This window comes from Oncorhynchus kisutch, linkage group LG22, assembly GCF_002021735.2.
Source record: "Oncorhynchus kisutch isolate 150728-3 linkage group LG22, Okis_V2, whole genome shotgun sequence".
NCBI lineage: Eukaryota > Metazoa > Chordata > Actinopteri > Salmoniformes > Salmonidae > Oncorhynchus > Oncorhynchus kisutch.
Window position 1 is genome coordinate 1,503,691 of NC_034195.2, and position 14,681 is coordinate 1,518,371.

General features: G+C 41.4%; 1 protein-coding gene and 1 pseudogene across 5 annotated transcripts in view; one reads left to right on the forward strand and one right to left on the reverse strand.

Moving 5' to 3' along the window:
* LOC109867726 (protein tyrosine phosphatase receptor type Z1) overlaps nt 1-3,459 on the forward strand; it is a 67,156-nt gene extending 63,697 nt beyond the window's left edge. For all 5 annotated transcript variants that reach the window (XM_031801894.1, XM_031801895.1, XM_031801896.1 and 2 more), the window contains 6 exons: nt 343-419; nt 690-836; nt 928-1,080; nt 1,640-1,782; nt 2,297-2,432; nt 2,545-3,459. In XM_031801894.1, coding sequence (XP_031657754.1) covers nt 343-419; nt 690-836; nt 928-1,080; nt 1,640-1,782; nt 2,297-2,432; nt 2,545-2,688 — 800 coding nt within the window. In that variant the 3' untranslated portion in view covers nt 2,689-3,459. The remainder of the gene's footprint in view (nt 1-342; nt 420-689; nt 837-927; nt 1,081-1,639; nt 1,783-2,296; nt 2,433-2,544) is intronic.
* Nucleotides 3,460-8,422: 4,963 nt separating this feature from the next.
* On the reverse strand, nt 8,423-13,667 carry LOC109867634 (alpha-aminoadipic semialdehyde synthase, mitochondrial-like; annotated as a pseudogene).
* Nucleotides 13,668-14,681: the final 1,014 nt, after the last annotated feature.

Here is a 14,681-nt window from a genome sequence, read left to right on the forward strand (position 1 = left end):
ACGCAGAGACATTAACATGTCAAGTCCCTTTAACAGTGTGTAGAGACCGCACCCGGCCTCAACATTGTCACTTTCATTTGAACATTTAACAAAATTCCCCCACACTTGAACCCCTCAACAAAAACTGTTATAAAAAAAATGGTTTAAAAAAACGCAATTTGAAAGCATAAACCTTGGGAACTGTTTTACTCTTGTTTGGTGTAAGCAAATGACAAAATCACTTTAGGTAGATAAGCAGTGGTTATGGTTAAGTAAAGCTAATCATTGTAATATTCATATTACACAAAATGACCTTCTCTATACCTAATGAGGAAGTTTAACATCGTGTGGCTTTGTCTCCAGTTGAAAGGTCACGGGTGTGTCTGTCCACGGTGGTGGGAGAAACTACATCAGATTACATCAACGCCTCCTACATTACGGTAAGAACCCAACCATTCTACATTAAAGAGTCAGATGCAGCAGTGGAGGCTGCTAACGGGAGAACTACTCATAATAATGGCTGGAATGGAGTGATTGGAATGGTATCAAATGTATGGTTTTTATGTGTTTGATACCATTGACTACATTCCAGTCATAACACTCCATTCCAGCCATCATTTATAATAAATTCCACTTTTGGTTACTGGTCTAAATTGTCTGAATGTTTATTCCACCTGTCTACATTTTCTACCACCGGTTGTGTTCCTCAGGGGTACCGGCAAAGCACTGAGTTCATCGTGACCCAGAACCCACTGGCCGGCACGGTGACAGACTTCTGGAGGATGATCTGGGATCACAACGCTCAGGTCATCGTCACACTGCCGGGAACACCAGCAACACTGGGAACACCAAGCCTGGTGGGTATCTATCTGTCCTCCTGGACACAAAACTGGCAGCCATTTTGTGCCTCAAATAGGAAGTCCTTATCACATCTTTCTGTGTTTTCAGGCAGAGGGGGAGGAGCCATACGTGTACTGGCCCCGCAAGGAGCAGACAATCAGCTGTGAGGCGTTCACAGTGACCCTGCGGAGCGAGAACCATGTGTGTCTGGCCAACGAGGAGATGCTGGTGGTGCAGGACTATGTCCTGGAGGCTACACAGGTGAGCTGAGGGAGATCAGTAAGAGCAGGGAGATCAGCTTGATAAGATAAGAGATCAGTCACAATAGCATGATCAGCTACTTAGAATAGACTAACTACATTGAAGAGGAGGATCAGCCGCACACTGTGGGATCAGCCCAAAAAGAACAGCCTCATAGAAAAGACCAGTCGCTATGGGCCAGTCGTTATGGACCAGTAGCTAGTGCTCAGCAAATGTTATCACTGTGTCTATACCCCAAAAACATTTAACCACTGTTTATTGTTACACAGAGGGAATATATAGCAACATGAGTATTCCATTTAGGAGTTGTTCTGCTCATATTTCCCTGGATCTTGGCCCATGGTGAAACCAAATGAAGGGTAGAAATGGAATTCAATACACTATCCCCACACATCAATGGAGCACAGCTGTTATTTTTCACACAGTTTTCACTCAACCATCTGTACCTCCAATCACTGGACCACTTTCAACACACGTACACACAGGCACACACACACACACTCTCTCTCTTTCGATCTCTCACTCTGTCTTATTGTGTTATTGTCCCCCTCTGGGCCAGGATGACTATGTTCTAGAGGTGAGGCACTACCGGGCGCCTCGCTGGCCCAACCCAGACAGCCCCATCAGCAGCACCTTCGAGCTGCTCAGCCTGGTGAGGGAGGCGAGCTCCTCCAAGGAGGGCCCCATGGTTGTCCATGACGAGTAAGACCTATTGATTATTTATCTGTGAAATAAGGTAATGATGTCCACTCTAAACCTTTTTCAAGACTTGGAACCAATGGAATAGTCCCAAAAGTCTAAATCTCACCCACCTGGAACCAGGCAAGCTCAATACACCTGAATCCCTCTTTTGCCTTCTATGTTTTATTTTGGCCACTGGTAATAGATTAAAGAAGATCCGCTCTGACCTAAGAGGATAAGTAGATATGTCCATGTCCAATACACTTCATATTTCTTGGAACTGAAACACTGCATTGATCCAGGCCTATTGAGACAATCCTGTCTCAATACTCTTGTATGGCACTCAAACCTTGGTTTTAACCACAGATAATACTGTAAAGGTTCAGTAAATACTGACAGGATTAGTGCTCTGTGCTCCAGTTTGTAACATGTCTTGGAATTAGCCCAAAGTATCTAAAGCTGGCTTATCCCCTGGCTATTATGACCAGAAATGTTCAGTTTTTCGGCACTTCATGGCACCGGTCTGATTTTGCAGGGTTGGCGGTGTGACTGCGGGAACCTTCTGTGCCCTGTCTACTCTGGTGTGCCAACTAGAGTTGGAGAGCTCTGTGGACGTGTACCAGGTGGCCAAGATGATCAACCTCATGAGGCCCGGGACCTTCAATGATGTTGTTAGTCAATCTGAATCACCACCTGACTGTACCTGAGTGATGCACATTAGCCATTTTGTGTTAAAACATTCTCCCTTCAACAGCACAGTTTCTCTATTTCTATCTCATTCAGGAGCAGTACCAGTTCCTGTACAAAGCCATGCTGAGCCTGGTTGGCACACAGGAGGACGAGAGGACGCTCCAGTCCTCTGACAACAACGGAACGGTCCCAGGGGGCCCTGTCAGCACAGCCGAGAGCCTTGAGTCCCTGGTGTAACCATGGCAACGGGGCCCCTAACTTGCCAGTATGGACTCTTGCCTGTCTCACTGTGTTCCGTTTTTAAAGACAGCAGCTTTGCCTTTTTTCTCCTCTTCTGTTCTCCATCGTTGAATGGCAGTTTCCTGACCGCTGGACATGATACCGCACGACCCTGTAATGTGTGCCTTTGTACATTCATCTTGTACTTCTAACGGCGTTCATACAATTGTAGATTAACTTGACGATGTTTTGTCAATACCGTCATCTTGAGATGTTTGCTTAACTAACTGTTTTCCCTAAACTTTCGTATTTATTGGCAGTAAGCTATAAAAAAAGAAGGGAAAACGCAACTTTTACGTTAAACAACATTTTGTTAGCCTATTTTTTGTAGAGTCAATGCATTGAGCAACTCATTCTTCCGTCTAGACAATGTAAATACTATTTTGTTTGTAGCAACGGTGAGCTTTTGAAATCAAAAATGCACATTGGCATGAAATAATAAATCTAATATGTAAATAATATTATAGCAACCAAGACAATGGACCAAATTTCTATTTATACTTCTAGATTTTTATATTTTACTACAGTTTTTTTTTAGTCACTTTTCAATGTATGACTGCATTCTAATAACTTAGTCAAAGCATTTTTTGTATGTTTTAATGTTATAGCTAATGTTCTGTATTTTGTAACGGACTAAATATGAAGCTTGGGGTACTGACACGTTTTAGCTGTACATGAAACTTTGCTGGATGATTAGACATAGGATTAAACAAGTGAAAGAAAACCAAGGAAGGAGCTTTTGGAGTGGTCTGTCCATTTCTCTGAACTGGATGCACTATACAGCCTGAGGCGCGGGCGGCATCATGCCCTCAGGTCAGGTGCATTGTGAATATACAGTATGTTATTAGTGCCTCAATAGAGTTCATCTGACCCCATCAAATTGTTCAGCAGATGTTTGAAATAATTATTAGGCGTGATCATTTCCAAATGAGGCAGCAGGGCTAAGCCTTAACAATCAACCCAAGGTATGAGCTGTCCTCAACAGTAATGGGAATCTGTAATCGCTCAAGAAAAGTACATTACAATAAAGGGGACAAGTATAGCAATGAGTGAATGCATTTGCTCTGTCCTTGACACTACTATTCATAAGATGAACAGATACAAATCAACTAACTAAAATGTAAACTGAGCTTTCAACCAGATAGTTCTTAATGTTAATGGATTTTTTGACAGTATTCACCATGGGTCTGATTCCAATTTAGGAATTTATGCCTTTCCTATGCACGCCTTTCCTGCGAACTTTTCAGTATTTGGTATTCAGGCTTACCTTATTCAGTCGTGTAACGCGGTCTGCAGGTGTGGCTACCTTGCGCACTCTGAATACATTTCATTCAACTGCTCAAAACCCTCCCACCTCCTGGCCAACACATTTTCTTGTGGAGTTTTCATTCGATATGGTTTTCAGTATATTGAGAGAACAGGTTCTGAATATTAGGAATCAATGAAAGATATCTAAATGTATGCATATTCGTCTCCGTTTCGGTACCAATTGGTCGATTTAAAAATGCTCTTTTAGATGATTTAGGTTCAGGAATGTATTTATGAATCATAAAGAAAGAGGTTTGGAGATCCTTTATGCAGAAAAGTAAGAAAACTCATTGTAATGTTGGAATATTAGTGTATATAGAATTGTAATAGGGAGAAGAGTGGACAATAGTAGGCTATACCCTCTATTGCCTGCACTAACCATGGAACTGTGTGATTACACAGCCAAGAATTGCGCAATGCGTCAGTCGTCAACTGTTATGGTGTGGTCTGCGCTATTATAAGTTATGCTTCAATTTGCTGCCATATGACTGGCTTCACATTTGTCTCCAGCGATTATAAGGTAAAACAGATGTAAAACTATTGTAGTTTATGTTTTCAATTCTCTTATCCAACCAGAGTACTCATTTACCTAGCTCTTATCAATAGTTATTTTCAGGTTATAAATTAAATTACAGTGAGAATGGTGTTATCTCTATCTGAAAAAAATCAAGTAGATGCCGGTAGGATCTCGAGACCTTATTCATGATTTCCTCACACGTTAAGGTGGTGGCATTATTTGGGATTTAAGAGCAGTTTTTTTGCTATGTTACGGAACGGTTTATACTGAACGACAGGTTTCCCCAAACGTTCTTGATGTGGCTTGAAGCAACAAGTGACATATTTAAAAGGGCAGTGGCCATGCTGACAGCGTTCCCCAACACACAGCCCAACCCATCCCTGTTTTTCAACTGGTCCTTCAGTACTGTTTCCTTTCAACTGAACGTACCAGAACGTAAAAACTTACACCATAATCTGACCTGGGCTGCGTTCAGTATCTGTAGACACACCTCCGCCATACCTTCATTAGGTGTAGCAGGTGAATAGCATTAAGCTTAAATTCAAGGTCAGAATACACAGAAAGAAAAGTGCATAAAAAGGGAACTAAACATTTTCACATGCTTAACTCAGATCGGAATTAGCCTATCAGAAGTCTGCCTAGACTGGGCCCAAAGAAAGTATTTGTTTATGGTTAGAAAAAAGATAACTGCCACTTCCTCATTGTCTTGTCCCCTCTTGAACCACCTACCTCCTATATACACCCTTCACCCAAATGTGATCAGGGGGATTTGTGGGGGTGATCAAAGATTTGCTCTGATAAAATGATCTTTCGGCAGGCTCCTGATAAGCCCTTGTTAAGAAACAATATGTGAGGTCAGAAGACAAACGGGTGGCTTGATGAAACGGATCCATTTTAGACACTGGATTATGGATTCCCGGAGACGGAGATGTGACTCTATGGAGTTATGGAATAATCCATGTGGAGAATTGGTTATTCCAGTAGATTTCCATGTTCTAATCCATCTAAGACTCCAAAAGAAATGTGCATTTTCAGGGGAAATTAGGTCAAGTGTCCAGACACTGTCTTAATCAGGGGCTGTATCCATACCCAAATTTGCATTTTTGACTTTTAATAATTACATGCCCAATTATCCATGGCTTGGTGGCCTAGTTTGCATGGGCGGGCCCACATTGAGTGGAAGGAAAAGCTGATTGTTTTTTCAAAGAGGATGTAATGAGACAACACCGCTATATCCATTGAAAACAGAATGGATGCAAACACTGTATTTATCACTGATTTATGCAGAAATGTTAATAGTTGATGAGTAACATGTGATATGGTACACAGATAAAATGCATACCTTATTGATAATTGGTGCCTCACTGGAACCATAGCTCATGTCAACTAAAAATAATCTCTTTAGGAACTAGACCTAACAATGATGTTAGGGAAAGCAATTCAGCTATATTTCCAACATCATCATTATGAAAATGAGTATTTAAAACAAAAATATCTCAAATCTCAGTGCCATGTAAAGTGTTACCAATTTTTTAAATAAGAAAATAACTATCGAGTCCTTCAAAATGTTTAAATGCAAGGATGTTAAAAAGCTGCTCCACGATAACACAGATGAGCTGAAAATGATCCACTGATTCAAGATTAAAATAGTTTTTAGATATTTTTTATGCAATCGACCTTTCATATTGTGTAGGTACTTGAGCATTAATGACTCACTCATTCAATCAATTTAATCACACAGCCACACGAGACCTTCATGTGGATCTCTCCCCTTTAATTTTTCTATAAAATACAAAAAAAGGAAAACCACATCTCCCCTTTAATTTTTCTATAAAATACAAAAAAAGAAAACCACATACAGTTGAAGTCGGACATTTTCATACGCTTTAGGTTGGAATCATTAAAACTCATTTTTCAACCACTCAACAAAATTATTGTTAACAAACTATAGTTTTGGCAAGTCGGTTAGGACATATACTGTGTGCATGACACAAGTAATTTTTCCAACAATTATTTCATTTATAATTCACTGTATTACAATTCCACTGGGTCAGAAGTTTACATACACTAAATTGACTGTGCCTTATTAAACAGCTTGGCTTTAGAAGCTGGTGATAGGCTAATTGACATAATTTGAGTCAATTGGAGGTGTACCTGTGGATGTATTTCAAGGCCTACCTTCAAACTCAGTGACTCTTTGCTTGACATCATGGGAAAATCAAAAGAAATCAGCCAAGAATTTTTTTTGTAGACCTCCACAAGTCTGGTTCATCCTTGGGAGCAATTTCCAAAAGCCTGAAGATGCGTTCATCTGTACAAACAATAGTACACAAGTATAAACACCATGGGACCACGCAGCCGTCATACTGCTCAGGAAAGAGACGTGTTCTGTCTCCTAGAGATCAACGTACTTTGGTGTGAAAAGTGCAAATCAATCCCAGAACAACAGCAAAGGACCCTGTGAAGATGCTGGAGGAAACAGGTACAAAAGTATCTATATCCACAGTAAAACGAGTCCTATATCGACATAACCTGAAAGGCCGCTCAGCAAGGAAGAAGCCACTGCTCCAAAACCACCATAAATAAGCCAGACTACGGTTAGCAACTGCACATGAGGACAAAGATCGTACTTTTTTGGAGAAATGTCCTCTGGTCTGATGAAACAAAAATAGAACTGTTTGGCCATAATGACCATCGTTATGTTTGGACAAAAAAGGGGGAGGCTTGCAAGCCAAAGAACACGATCCCAACCGTGAAGCACGGGGGTGGCAGCATCATGTTGTGGGGGTGCTTTGCTGCAGGAGGGACTGCTGCACTTCACAAAATAGAAATTATGTGGATATATATATATATATTATTTTAACCTTTATTTAACTAGGCAAGTCAGTTAAGAACAACTTCTTATTTTCAATGAAGGAACAGTGAGTTAACTGCATGTTCAGGGGCAGAACGACAGATTTGTACTAGTCCAATACTCTAACCACTAGGCTACCCTACCGCCCCTATATTGAAGCAACATCAAGATATCAGTCAGGAAGTTAAAGCTTGGTCGCAAATGGGTCTTCCAAATGGACAACGACCCAAAGCATACTTCCAAAGTTGTGGCAAAATGGCTTAAGGACAACAAAGTCAAGGTATTGGAGTGGCCATCACATTCAATCTTATCGAAAATGTGTGGGCAGAACTGAAACAGGGTGAGCGAGCAAGGAGGCCTACAAACCTGACTCAGTTACACCAGCTTGGTCAGGAGGAATGGGCCAAAATTTACCCAACTTATTGTGGGAAGCTTGTGGAAGGCTAACCAAAACGTTTGACCCAAGTTAAACAATTTAAATGCAATGCTACCAAATACTAATTGAGTGTATGTAAACTTCTGACCCACTGGGAATGTGATGAAAGAAATCAAATCTGAAAGAAATCATTCTCTCTACTATTATTCTGACAGTTCACATTCTGGAAATAAAGTGGCGATCCTAACTGACCTAAAACAGGGAATTTTTACTAGGACTAAATGTCAGGAATTGGCAAAGGTGTTTGTAAACTTCTGACTTCAACTGTACTCTATGCCACATTATAATCTCTGAGCAGTTTTAAAATACAAATATACACTGAGTGTACAAAACTTTAAGAACACCTGCTCTTTCCATGACAGACTGACCAGGTGAATCAAGATGTAAGCTATGATCCCTTACTGATGTCACTTATTAAATCCACTTCAGTGTAGATAAAGGGGAGGAGATACTATAGGTTAAAAAATTAAGCCTTGAGACATGGATTGTGTCTGTGTGCCATTCAGAGGGAGAATAGGCAAGACAAAAGATTTCAGTGTCTTTGAACGTGGGATGGTAGTAAGTGCCAGCCGTACTGGTTGGTTTGTGTCAAGAACTGCAACGCTGCTGGGTTTTTCAGCCTCAACAGTTCCCTGTGTGTATCAAGAATGGTCCACCACTCAAAGGACATCCAGTCAATTTGGCACAACTGTGGAAAATATGTACAAATCTTTGGAACTGCAGCAGCTGATCAATAACAGGAATATGGCCAAGGAAAGACTAGACCCTTTGGGTGAGTTTCTGATACACATCGTCTTAGCAGGTCTGCGAAGATTATAGGATTGTTACATGTTATAAACGACACTCAGCAAGTTTTGTGGTTCTCCATGTCATGAATTGTACAGCCTTATTTAAAGAAGAATTTGGAAACTGTTCACCTGCAATGTAACTGTTCTCTTTGCCACATGTTGAAACAATAAATTGGTTGAGGTAAGGCAAGGCTGTGAGGAAATGCCTTTGAAACAAGCAGAAAGTCAGGGTGCATCGCTCACTAGCCTGAGGCTTCCTCTCCTTGTCTCCTGTCCTCCTACAATTTCTACCATATTGCATTCACCACCCTGCCTTTTCAGATGAGCACAGATGAAGGCATGGAGATGAACAGAGGAAGTAACTTGGGACTATGGAGATGGTTTCTTTGGGCCTTGGTAGACAGCCAATGATTGGCTGTATTTCCCATCTGTCTTGGCGTTGAATCTACAAATATTTCTCAATTGTTTAAACTAGCTTTTTTTCTTCATCTCCTTTTCTTTATCTGCACTCTTCTGAAATAATTGAACTGAATTGAATATAATTGTATTTTTTAATGTGTGGGGTCTTTTTTGGATCAGTGTAGATGAAGGAGAGGACACCAGGAAAGGAAATCAATATACACTATTTGAGACACAGCTGATGATTCATGAGTTACTACTCTTGGATGGTGCTTTTGAAGTGAATTGTAAGCCCTCCTCCTGCAGTCTCTTCTGAGCAACTCCATAGATGTCCTTGGTCATTGGCACCACCAGTCCCTTCATACGGATTTCTTCTGCAGATTGAAAGTCAGTTTTCACTTCACTTTTACAGACACGTTAAGGTTGTACATTCGTCTTTAGCAAAATTTGTGGTTCCCTGATGGCTTTACCAAAATGGCTGATTACCTCACGAAACCATACTTAACATCTCAGACATGACAAGTGCAATGAGGACTCAATTGTACCCTACTGACCATCCAGCACCATGCGAGCAACGATGGCAGCAGGGTTGCCCACGGTCTTGGCAGAGTAGCCGTTGGGGTCTCTGTAGACCACCAGGCTGATGTGCTTGGTCTCAAGCTCGCCTGTGGAGTGGCGCAGGCCCACGTCATTCCTCATGATGATCATGTCCCGCTCGCCTTTATCCACAGGAGAGGACACGGATGGACCGTCTTTACTGCTATTTTCTGTATAAAGAAAGTAAGAGAAGGAGGAATATAAAGATTATAGAGAAAGATATACATATTGGTGTTTGTGGAAGTAAAAATGTAGAGGGAGAACTTCTGCACATATTACCAAAGGAGGGCCTCTAAGTGCTTAGCCAGTGAAGCAGGGTGTCTGCATGGGGGACGACCTCCTTACTCAGCATCCCGAACCCGAACATACATACAGTATTAATTAAAGACATTTACAGGGGCTAAAGCAAAACAAATCCCATGACTGAAACTTTAGTAGATAACCATAGACTTCCAGTCATAACGCTAGTTAGCATTGGTTAGTGAAATTACAATTCCGTTCAAAAGTTTGGGATCAATTAGAAATGTCCTTGTTTTTTTAAAGAAAATCCCAAAAAAATGTCCATTAAAATAACATCAAATTGATCAGAAATACAGTGTAGACACTGTTAATGTTGGAAATTATTATTGTAGCTGGAAACGGCAGATTTTTTTAATGGAATATCCTCATGGGTGTACAGAGGCCCATTATCAGCAAACATCAATCCTGTGTTACAATGGCACATTGTGTTAGCTAATCCAAGTTTATCGTTTTAAAAGGCTAATTGATCGTTAGAAAACCCTTTTGCAATTATGTTAGCACAGCTGAAAACTGTTGTCCTGATTAAAGAAGCTATAAAACTGGCCTTCTTTAGACTAGTTTAGTATCTGGAGTATCAGCATTTGTGGGTCTGATTACAGGCTCAAAATGGCCAGAAACAAAGAACTTTCTTCTGAAACACATCAGTCTATTCTTGTTCTGAGAAGTGCAGGCTATTCCATGTGAGAAATTGCCAAGAAACTGAAGATCTCGTACAACACTCTGTACTACTTCCTTCACAGAACCGCGCAAACTGGCTCTAACCAGAATAGAAAGAGGAGTGGGAGGCCCTGGTGCACAACTGAGCAAGAGGACAAGTACATTAGTGTCTAGTTTGTGAAATAGACGCTTCACAAGTCTTCAACTGGCGGCTTCAATAAATAGTACCCGCAAAACACCAGTCTCAACATAAACAGTGAAGAGGCGACTCCAGTTCATGCTTTTCCAGACAGTTCATCAGAGCTTGATGTATGTGCCACAACATCCATAAAGCTAGCCACTAACTGGCTAATGTTAGCTAGTCAGCTAGCTTGCTAAATCGTGATTTTCGTAAATGAACTTTATGATAAAGAAATATGCATAATCGTTTGTCTCTACATTAACTAACATATTCCTGTCAACTGTACATGTTTTGCATGATTCGTTATGACGGTATAATCACTTACATTTGCTTCCATCCACGTAGTTTTGTCGGCCATCTTTGCTGAAGAAAGTCTAACAGTCACTAGCGCGTGCTGCAGCCTCCCCCAGGTCCCAGTGCCCGTCTCTAGGATGTTTAAGATATGATGCAACTGTTGACGAAAAAATATATATATTGATTTATTTAGGTGGGGCGCACACCGGTTTGGAACCACTGGCATAGAGATGTAAAGAGATCGCAACATTCTATCTGTCTCATTGGCGCTGATCATGCACTCACAGATGCCATAATGGGACAGATGTTCTCCTTCGTAGTGACTGAGAACTTTAACCTCTGCATTTAGCAAAGATATGAGTCCAACATTTTGAACGGTATCTGGTCAGGACTTGAGCCTCTCACCACTCCATCTTGAAGTCGTCTTGGCCGATGATGTCGTAGACCGCTCCCTCAAATGCACCGTTAGAGATAGACAGGGACAAGCCCATCTGTATACTCAGCAGCTCTTTCTGTTGCACAGGGATTTGTTGTTGTTTTTGTTCAGTCTTGTCAGTCAAATCTCCATTGTAGCTCTAGTGTAGAAGTGATTCCGCGTTTGCTAGGTGTATCCTGATACTTTAATAACCATTTATGAAAAGCACATTCTAAATTAAGTTCTAAGTAAATTATAAGACAAGTATTGTTTTTTAAACCAAATCTAAATTCTTTATGTAAATTAACTGAATCCCCAACGTTATATTCCATTTAGTTGGAATTCTTCTCCGTGTGCGAGCATGAACAGACTTTAATCAGCACAATGGGAATGAGAAAGCACACGGAGAAGGAACGCTCCAGTCCAACAAAATGGAATATACCGTTGAGGATAAAGTTTGGAATGACAATGTATTGTGTACAACATCTAAAGACCTTCATCACTATACTGAGAGCATTGCTGTTTCTTAAAGGACGTATTTGGGCGTTTTTGGAGCCTTTGTTAATGTTTTATCTGTGCCTGCAACTGCAGAACGAGCCTGCTCGATTGCCGTATTGCTCGGCCGTATCCAGGTGGAAGCCAGGCATGAAGTCCATGGGAGAAGTAGACTCCATCAGAGTTCCTTCCGCTAGGATGCTCACCACCTGGGGGACATAGAGGAGGATGAAGTTACTCCTAGACACTGATCCTGGATCAGTTTCTCAATTCTGGCCCTAATGGTTAAGTTTAGGATTTGGGGAGGATCTGCTCATCCTAGATGGCTACTGTGCCTTGTTGTCCTTGAGGAAGATGGCAGGGCTGATGGTATTGAGGAGGACTCCATAAAGGACTCCAGCTGAATTTGTAGTGCAGAGGATTGTCTGAGCACTCTAGTGCAGGGAGTCCACCACAGAATGAGCTGTATGACTCAATCTAAACACACACACACACGTAAATGGATTTACAAACACAATTTGCACGTACACATCTATCAAATGTTTTGTGCATGGACTAGTCAAATGCGTTGTCAACATGCTGGCCCATTTGTCCATTTTCCTGTGTGATAGTACGCTCTCTGTTCATCTTCACGTCAAGATGGGGGAAAAATGAACAAATCAAAGACGCATGGTGTTTCAATCTGTTGGGCCCGCAATCAATATGGCTGCCAATGAAACTGACAAGATGCCACTCATCCCTTCGACATACGCTCAATCAATCATTATGTGCACAGCACATACACAGACACACACATGCACACAATCCCGTATGTGTACAGATTCCACACTCACCAAAACACTTTCTTTCAAAAGCACAAATCACTTATACTAGATTCTTTCACAATCTCCCTCACGTTTCACTCACAGTGCAGCCGTCCGCCTTGGCTTGGTCGATGCACTCCATAGCCAGCATGTGATGCCAGGGTCCAGGCCCATTCACTATGGTGATGCCAGCTTCCTCAGCACTGAAAGGAAACACACAGACAAACACACTCAGCCACACCAGCCCCACGTAGAGACAATATATTCACTTGACTAGTAGCTTATCCTGCCTAATGCCATCTCAAGCAATTAGATCAAGTGTCTTGGTGCCTGCCTGTAGCTTACATCTAGTCAATTGTGTATCAAATAGCCCATGATTAGCATTAAAAGGTCCAATGCAGCCATTTTTATTTCTGGGTAAAAATGATTGGGTTATAATCAAGTGAAAAGTGGCCATCACTGGCAAGCAGTGGCATCTACAGTACGGTAAGCTTGAACAGACAAACATAACCCGGGCTTTTGTTTTGTGCTTGTATTGCTACATTCCACACAACCCTCTCCCTCAAGCAAACTAAACCGCAAAAACCAAAACATGCTAATGGCTCACTGTACCTTACCCCAGCACCTCGTCTTACCATCTCCCAAATGTAGGGAAAGAGGCGGTCACCGAAATATTCAGTGGCTTCAATGGGGAGCTGGGCAGGAAGGTTATCAATAGAACACGAGGATACCTGTGCCCTCCACGCTGGAAAGACAAAAAGGCACCATCAAAGAAAAGCAGACAACTTCCAGGAGTTATGTGTTACATATGTGTCTTTGTACCTGTCGTGGTCTATGTGCTGGTCCGCATCATACATCCAGAAAGGCTTATCGATGGTGGTGCACTCAGTCATGAACTCAATAGCGCCCACAATGTTAGCAGATATGTCACAAATCGCAAGGAGCCTGAGACATTTTGAGAAAGGGAGACCGAGAGAGAGAAAGAGAGAGCACATCATTACAACACTGTATAATACCACAACGAGTGTAATGCTTACTGTTCATTTTTATTGTTTATTTCACTTTTGTATATTATCTATTTCACTTGCTTTGGCAATGTTAACATATGTTTCCCATGCCAATAAAGCCCATTGAATTGAATTGAGATAGAGAGTGGAAAGAGAAAGACAGGAAGCAATAAGGGAATATAAGAAAATAAGGAAAGTCCATATCTACTGTGTTTATCAGCCAGTCGGGTCACGGTGACTGCACTCCACGCTCTTTGAGGGTTAACATTAGTAAAGATAAGCCTTGACATTTTGACCACAAACACCTATGGCAGGCTTCTGACTGCGATAGTACCCGTTCTTAGCGCAAATCCAATTGCTCAGGAGATTACTTAAGAATTGACGCCCAGCCGCCTCAGGAGCCGTGGCGTCTGGGGGTCCCAGTAGATCAAATCAAATCAACCTGTATTTGTCACATGCGCCAAATACAAGTGTAGACCTTACCGTGAAATGCTTAGTTACAAGTCCTTAACCAACAGTACAGTTCAAGAAGAGTTAAAATATTTACCAAATAAACTCAAGTAAAAAATTATGAAAAATAACACAGATGTTAGATGCCGTTGATTAAGCAACCATAAAGCGCAACCTGAGGCCGGAGGACAAAGACCAGGATGCGTCAAAAACTGACAAGTTGTTGAATTAGTGATGCAATTGCTTCCACTACTTCTTCCACTGATATCACTTTTGCTGCTGCTGTTACCCCTGTCATTATCACTACTGTTACCCCTGTACCACTTAAATCAATTCTACTACCACTAACAACTAGTCTTTGGCATATCTGCAGAACGTACTGACAAGACATCCATAAACCTAGTTCCAAAATACATAAGCATTTTTGACTTCTCAGCTTGTACAGGGTGG